The sequence below is a fragment of the Myzus persicae genome, unplaced genomic scaffold, assembly GCF_001856785.1.
Source record: "Myzus persicae strain clone G006 unplaced genomic scaffold, MPER_G0061.0, whole genome shotgun sequence".
In the NCBI taxonomy this organism is placed as follows: Eukaryota; Metazoa; Arthropoda; class Insecta; order Hemiptera; family Aphididae; genus Myzus; species Myzus persicae.
Window position 1 is genome coordinate 5,364 of NW_019101252.1, and position 8,341 is coordinate 13,704.

General features: G+C 27.4%; 2 protein-coding genes across 2 annotated transcripts; both read right to left on the reverse strand.

Annotated features, from left to right (window-relative positions):
- Window positions 1-1,366: 1,366 nt before the first annotated feature.
- Window positions 1,367-2,866, reverse strand: LOC111028401. The gene is made up of 3 exons (XM_022307029.1): window positions 2,501-2,866; window positions 1,522-2,434; window positions 1,367-1,457 (listed from the first exon to the last, which is right to left on the reverse strand). Exons 1-3 carry the CDS (start codon window positions 2,580-2,582, stop codon window positions 1,367-1,369), a joined length of 1,086 nt encoding a protein of 361 aa, XP_022162721.1. The 5' UTR covers window positions 2,583-2,866.
- A 4,663-nt stretch (window positions 2,867-7,529) lies between these two features.
- LOC111028402 lies at window positions 7,530-8,335 on the reverse strand (the record flags this gene model as incomplete). Its single annotated transcript, XM_022307030.1, has 2 exons — window positions 7,530-8,151; window positions 8,282-8,335. Coding segments are annotated over 2 exons (264 nt in total), but the record flags the coding sequence as incomplete, so codon positions are not given.
- Window positions 8,336-8,341: the final 6 nt, after the last annotated feature.

Here is an 8,341-nt window from a genome sequence, read left to right on the forward strand (position 1 = left end):
AAACATAGGTATACAATAAAACTAAATTTAGTTGTGTTATGTAATTTTTTTAAATACATATTTTAATTTTATAAGAGTATAATAATATATTTTTTTTAAATTTAAATTTATTAATATTTAATATTTGTATAGCATTGGTAGAAGAATGTTAGTTGATGGTTTGAATGTTGCTAATGACAATGATGATGTCAAATTAGAAAAATATATTGCAAATTGTATTTTAAACAAATCCGTTCAGTCAGTGGTTTTACTTCAGCTATGTTCTTACACAGAAAATGTAAACGAAATAAAATCTTGTTGTAGAAATACATATAATTTATTATTTGTTTGTGATATTGAGGAAGTTTATTTTAAATCTAAAATAAATAGAAGTAATTGGAATGTAGAAAGAAAATATAGAATAACTGGGAGTCGGTGCTATTCCATTTATACTTATAGAGGCAAATTAATATATTCTTTTGAATTTTAAAACCACATGTTTTAAATTATTTTTTCAATAAATCAAATTATATTTTAGGTACTGATTGGAAAAAGAAAGCAACACATTATTTCAATTCTAAAAAAATAAGTAATGATTATACATGTCATGGAGAATATGAAGAAGGAAATGCTCGCATTGCATATATATCAAAAACTGGGGCAATAGTAGAAGAAACTGGTATTATTGTTTCAAATTCAAATCCATGGCTGTCCTACTCACCTGATGGTGTAATAATGGATAACCATGTACCTAAAAAATTATTGGAAATTAAATGTCCATATTTAGGTAATTTGTAACTAAAATACAATAATCATTTTCACATTTTAATTAAATATACGTTTTAATTTAACGTAGGAAAAGAAAAATCTATTGATGATATTATTAAAACATGTAAATTTATTAAAATCGAACAAGGTGTTATCAAATTAAAATGCAAACACCAATATTATGCACAAGTACAATTTGGAATGGCACTTTTAAATTTAGAATCTTGTGATTTTGTAATATATGCTAGTCAAGACAACAGTCTGAAAATAATTAATGTTCCGTTTGATTATAAATTTACTTATAATATGTTACAAAAAATTAAAGAAAATTTTTTTAATAATATGTTACATGTTGTATGTGAAACATTGTAAATTATAAATTGTTATGAATGTGACTCATATATTATTATTTATTACCTTATTAATGATATTTATTTAAAAAATAACATAAGAAAATATCTTCATAGGTACATGTAAACTAATAAGCTTTATACAAGATATTTATTATCAGATAAAATTGATGGACCCAAATTGACAATAGCAGCTATAACAATCAGAATTTCATGAACAATATTCATTAAATTCCAGGGAATTTTATTTGATAATATTTTGAAAACTTTTAATCGTTGATTACTGCGCTCAATGTGAACTCTGGCTGATGCAATTGCAACATTTGTAGTAGCTTCATCCTTCGAAAATTGTTTCTTTTTCTTTAAAAATGGTGGTCTAATTAATTTAATATTATGTAAACTAGTCTCAGTTTCAATCAGAAACCCCTTGTCAGCCATTATGGCGTCTTGCCCAGGTATTAATTTTTTTATTAAATCTGACTGTTCAAATATTGCTTTGTCTGACACTCGACCTCCATAAGCTTTACTTATGAAAATTAAAATACCTCCAGGACTAATACCAGTTAAAAATTTTACTGTATGCTTTCCTTTATAGTGTGAGTATGTTCTTATTCTACAACAAAGACATTTAGGTTTTTGAATTTCCATTTCAGTGCAATCAATGATAATTCGTGTGTCTTGGAATAATTTAAAACATATAGGCATGTTTTTCAAACATTCTTCTTTTGAAGGCCACGGTATTGCTGGTTTTAAAATCAATGATAAATACAATATTGTTTCTTGAAAAATATCCTTACAAGTTTGTGAAGAAATGGTACGAAATAAAATTGAAAGCACTACATAACTAACATCTAACTTCAATTTCATAAACGTCAATATTATCCTTTCTTTAGAACTTAATTTTCTGGATCTTCTAGTACAATTGTGTTTGTCATATAAAGACACAATTGTTTCAAGTAGTTCAATAGAATGAAGTCCAGTTGCAGTATTTAACTTACAGTTTGTGTCAAATATACTGACAAAAGGAATAATAAAATCACCACTTTTTACCTGTACACTCTTGTCACATTTACATGTTTGTAAATGTGAAGTAGGTTGGGATAAACCACTAATTATTTCTTCTACTATTTTAGGATTTTCTTCATTTGCTTCTATTATAATATTCTCTTCATTAGATTGGCAAAAAGAATCAGAAGTTGATGGTGTTTCTTCCAATATGTCTCTATCTCTCTTTCTTTGAATTCTATTTTGTACATATGCATTTACAGGTAATTGCAATGGCAAATTTTTTGAGGGTATTGCATTTTTCTTTAATGTCTTTTTTTTACATGGAACATCTTAAAAAATAATCATAGATTAAGAAAATGTATTGTTATTAAAAAAAAATATATTGTATTAGGTACCTGGTAGTATGTAATCGTTTTTTGAAAAATGTTTGGAGCATACTTTCATGGCATTTGTTAATTTTTTTCCAGACTTTAACATCTTATCCCAAGCCTTTCTTATGTCGACCAATTCCTCTATACCAAGCTTGTTTACAATTTTGACTGTTCTTGAACCTTGTTTTGGAATTAAATGAAATGTTTATCTTTATCCCGGTCAGCTCTCGACGAACAGCCATATACACAACAATTAGTTCTATTCGTGGTTTGGTCAGACATAACTATTAATTATATTACTTAAATTAGTATAAGTAATTTAATAAGAAAAGTTTAAATTATTGTTTAAATATTAATTATAATGATTTGCTGAGTAATCAAAACACATTATCACTGTNGTTTGACAATGTAGTTGAGACCGGACAGTTAAGTTTTATCCTTTCTTATAAAATATCTCAAGATCATATAGAGATGCTATTTTCGGCTATTAGGTCAAAAGGAGGCTTTAATAACAACCCGAAAGCTTCACAGTTTGAAGCTGCCTATAAGAGATTGTTGGTACGCAGTGAACTATCTGTCTCCGAAAATGCAAACTGTTCAGTCCTAGATAATACTAATATTCTTCATGTATCAAGTAGTAAAAAGAAAAAAGTAGAAAACTTTCATGATATACTTTGTGTTGAAGAGGAAGATAATATTAATGATGAAGATGATCAACACAATGAAATAGAAGATATAAATGTTTATAAAGAAGATATCATTGAACATATATCAGGATTTGTTATAAAACAATTAAAACGAACAATTAATTGTCAAATATGTAGTAATGCGCTTGAAGATAAGACTAAACACCATACACTGATCGACATCAAAAATCGAGGAGGCCTCATAAAACCAGCAATTGATGTAATTACAATTTGTAAATTAACTGAAAAAACATTTGTATCTAGAATTCACGAAGTGCCAAAACATTTAGAAGATCCAATCAATTTTTTATTAGTTAAAACAATGGCTAATATTAATATAAAAAATGTGTTTAATTGTTTAAATGAACATATTTTATCTCAGTCTCCAATTAACAACCATGTTCTACAAATTATAAGACTTATTATAAAAAAATATATTGTCATTAGACTACACCACCACAACAAAGAGCTAAGCCAACCGAAATATAGAATTAGATCACACCTGACTAAAGTCATATTATTTAAACACCAATAATATTTTATTCAACAGTTATCTTATTGTATTATATTTATTATATTAAAATATGTATTATTTATATTTTATATATTACTATATTATTATAATATGTATTAAAATCTATATTATATTTCATTATATATTACCTAGGTAAGTATATTATTATTGATATTAGGTAGGTATAAGTATTATATTTATAATATGTTTTAATTAAAAAAGTGGTCTTCATTATATTATAAGCTTGAATTAATAAAGTTGATTATGATGTAATATAAATACTCACCAGTCACCAATGATTTTTACTTTTAGTAGCTGTAACACAAAAACTAGACCTGATGGAATCAGAATATGACTTTCAGACTTTATAATGAGAGTGCAGCTCTATCCTCAATGGTAGCTTCTAACTTATTACAATATTCTGTTTACCATTCACCAGTGTAAGTAAGTATTATGATAATTATGTATTGTAATTTATAATATATTATTATAAAAACTAAAAATGTAAAATATTATATAATATTTTATTACATTACCAGCTAATACATTATTAGTGTTTATTATTATAATATAATTATCATAAAACAATGATAATACGCTAATACGCATGGCTGAAAAAACTTAATGCCAATTGTCCTCCATGATATGCCCAAACCCATAGTTCTTTCTCTCTCACTCTATCTCGTCCCCATGAAATGTAGGCAGGGTGGTGTGGTAAGCGCTGTCCATTAGTTAATAGGTCTATGTACGCAGCACGGCTATTATAATTTATAACACCGAACGGCGAATACTCAATAATTCTCAAACCTCGTGTGCGGCGTTTCTGCGTTAGCGTTTATTAGTATTTGGCTTTTTAAAATTTGAATTGTGAACAATTGACAACTATTACCTACTGTAAACTGAACAGTTAAATGTACCTACCGTTGTAAACCGTAAAGTGTAAATTAAGTAATATTGTTAACAGTTAAATAAAACTAAACCTTACAGTGGCTACATCGATTTTTAGCTACCTATACGTAATTAATATTACATTTTATAATCAAAATTCAATTCAGTATAAGGTACGTATATTGGGTATTATTATTTATTATAGTAAAATTATTATTATTAATTTAAGGTAATTTAATCTAATCTAGATATTACTTTAAACTTCATTATTTTCTTTATTTTATTTATTTTGCAAACCAGTNATATAATATTTACAGTTTTTAAATATATTATATATTATATACCTTAATAAGATATTTATAAAGTTATTATATACTATTTAATATTTATAGTTATTAAATATTTATTTTTTGGACTATATTTGTCTGACAATGAAAATGTGCTCAGACTTTTTGTCCAACGGTAGAAAAGGAAGCCTGGTTTTTTTGTCCGATTATTTAAATTAATATGCCTAGGTAAATATTTATGGTTTAGTTCATTACCTAACTAGTTATATTTTATTAATTAATTAGTTATTTCTGCCATTAATGTTTGTTATTTAAAACCTACTAGGTTCATTTTGAGGAGAACCAATTTGAAAAAAACAGAATTGATGGATGGGTTAAGTTAAAATGGGACGCAGTTCCCACAATTTTTAACGTCCCAAATCCACCAAAGAGGGTGATGACGACCAGAAAATCAAAGTATAAGGTGTGCAAAAATATTTAATTATTAAATTAATTACCAATAGTTCAGTTAATTAGGTGATACAACCATTAATTAAATTACATTTACATTTTTTTAATAGAGACCTGTTACTGTTGAAGACAATGTTTCCTGCCAGATTGCAAATACTCTTCTTGTCAATGCAGATACTTCAAAAGACATAAGCAGTTCAAATGTAGAATCTGTAAGTACACTTCTACAGTAAAATCAGCTATTTTTTTAACAATGATTCCTGTAAAAATGTGTTACTTACTTTTAATTACAGTGTATTAATTGCCATGAGTTTATCAATGAAATTGCTGAACTAAAAAAACAAGTCGAAACATTGAAAAAAGAAACTGCTGAAAAGGAAATTGCTTTGAAGCAATTTTTAACTGACCAGCAAATAAATGTTCTTTCTAACAAAACAAATGTACAGCAATGGGATAATGAAACAATTATGAAATCATTAAAAATTCGTTTTGCTGTTGGTGTTCATGGATATCAATATTTAAGAGAAATGAACTTACCGTTACCCTGCTATAGCACCATAACTCGCCGACTACAGGGTCTTAAATTGGAATTTGGATTGTTTGAATCAATGTTAGAACCTTTAGCGTTTAAAGTTCAACAGTTGGAGAAAGAAGACAGGTTCTGTGTTCTTTCGTTTGATGAAATGGAAATTAGCCGCGAAGAATCATATGATAAGAACCGAGGTAAACGTTATGGAAAGATTACTCTTGGTAACACTAATAAACTTGGAAGTAAACTTTTATTAGTGTTGCTACGTAGTGTAAAGAATAATTGGAAACAAGTAATCGGTGCTCATATTACAGATGGGTCGCCTGCACCTGAATTAACCAAGCAGTTTATTTATGATTGCTTAGAGTTTTGTAAAAAAGGTGGTTTGAAAGTTGTTTCGCTATCTTCTGATATGGGAAATGAAAACAGATCACTATGGAAAGAATTAGGTGTAAAAATTCAAAAAACTGGTATTCGACAGAATTATTTTACTTATGATGGTAATAATGTGTTTATTATGCCAGATGTATGTCATTTGATTAAAAATTTAAAAAGTACTGCATTAAGGAGCACAATTAAATTACCTAAAGAATACTGTGAAGCAAAAGGTTTACCTACAGAATATGTGCATTGTAAGTTTGTGGCAGACTTGTGGAATATTGAACAGCGGAAGGATTCAAATAGAGATGAAGAACTTCGCTTACTGCATCATTTAAAAAGAGAAGTCATATATCCAAATAATTTTCAAAAAATGAATGTTGGGTCAGCTGTCCGATTTTTCTCTTTGAAAACTGCAGCTGCTGTGGAAACTGCTGTAAACTGTAACTTGTTACCTAAAGATGCACTAACCACTGCTCATTTTATTCGGTTAATCGATGAATGGTTTACGTTAACATCAAGCAAATTACGGAAAACATCAATAACAAAAAGAAACAAGGAAACAAAATATGATTTTCTTCAAAAACTTATTGGTTTAGTTGAACAGACTGAGTTTGGATTAAATGGTTGGAAACCTCTGAATGTTGGTCTCATCATGTCTTCATTATCCATTATTGAAACAAGCGAGTTATTGTTTTGTAACGGGTTTGATTTTATTTTGTGCCATCGTTTCACCCAAGATGCAGTCGAAAACCTTTTTTCCCAAATGCGTCGTAAGGCTGGACAAACTCCAAATGCAATTCAATCCCTCAGAGCCCTCAAAATGATACTAATGTCACAGTATATTTCTGATGTAAAACGTAGTAATTACATGAACGACAGCGATACATTTTTATTAAATCATTTTAAAAAAGTTCCTGAGAACTTCAATAGTACTTCTGTTGATATACTTCACCCAACTTATAATGATAAACCACTAGAATTATTAGATTACGTAGAAAACATTTCAGAGGCATTTAAAATTCTCCCTGAATATGATATGAATATTGTATTTCATTTGGCTGGCAGTGCCACAAATGCAATATTAAAAGTATCGTGTAATGAATGTTGTATGTTCATGTGCAACACCACAGAAACTAAAAGTCTTCCAGAAAAATACAAGTTTTACACAAAATCATTGAATAAAGGAGGATTGAAAGAACCTTGTCTTAATACAGTACTTTTAATACTTAATTGTGAATTAGTCTATAGAAAATATAAAACCCACTTTTTACATAACTCAAATTTTAATATTGTAGATGATATTTGTAATAACATTAAAATTAATTACCCGCTCTGTGAAAAAAATTACAATGTCAAACATAAGCTTATAAAACATTATTTTACTATCAGGTCTTATGCAACTTGTAATTTATCTGTTTGAAATAAACGAAAAAAGATATACGGAACAGCAACAGAAAAGAAGAAAAGAAATTAAATAATAAAGTTAATAATAATATTATTAAATAAAAATTATTATTTGAAGGACTTACAAGAATTTTAAAATATCCATAGGTTATTTTTAAATAAAATACAATAATTTGAGTCTGAACAAAAAAATTAATTCAGAGAAATACTTTTTGTGTACCTACTAGCAGTGTTGGTTAAATGACTTATTAAAAGTAATTTTGTTACAATTGCGTTAATTTAAATAAATTATAATGAAATTACTACAGAGTTACTGCAAGAGTAATTTAGTTACAGTAAATTGTAATTTGCATAACTTTACTATCATCATCCAACTTCACACCTTTTGATGATTTTTTTGTATTTTTAGAATTGAAATAGTTTAGTAAAAGATCCATATTGTTTTTTCTAAGATTCAGCTTTTCAATTTCTAATTTTAAATTAGCTATTTCTTGCTCAGCTTTCTGTTTGATATTATTGCAGTCATGATTGTTTTTCTATAAAAATTAAACAAAAATTATGTAGCATGGAAATCAGATACAAAAGTTATTATTCGTTGAATAGTTAATTTTCAATTGATAAACTAAATTAATTAATTAATAGTCATTACTCAAGAGGTTGTCATACCCGAGGATGTGTTGTCCTGCAATTCCAATTTTGTGTTGTTGGCTTAAATATTAGAGGGTA

Excerpts from the sequence above, each read along its gene's own strand:
- LOC111028401 (XM_022307029.1), bottom strand. The coding sequence starts at position 2,582 with ATGTTAAAGTCTGGAAAAAAATTAACAAATGCCATGAAAGTATGCTCC. Across the intron at positions 2,435-2,500 it reads AAACGATTACATACTACCAG|ATGTTCCATGTAAAAAAAAG; the intron begins GTACCTAATACA and ends TTATTTTTTAAG. Across the intron at positions 1,458-1,521 it reads GCCATAATGGCTGACAAGGG|AAAAAGAAACAATTTTCGAA; the intron begins GTTTCTGATTGA and ends CCATTTTTAAAG.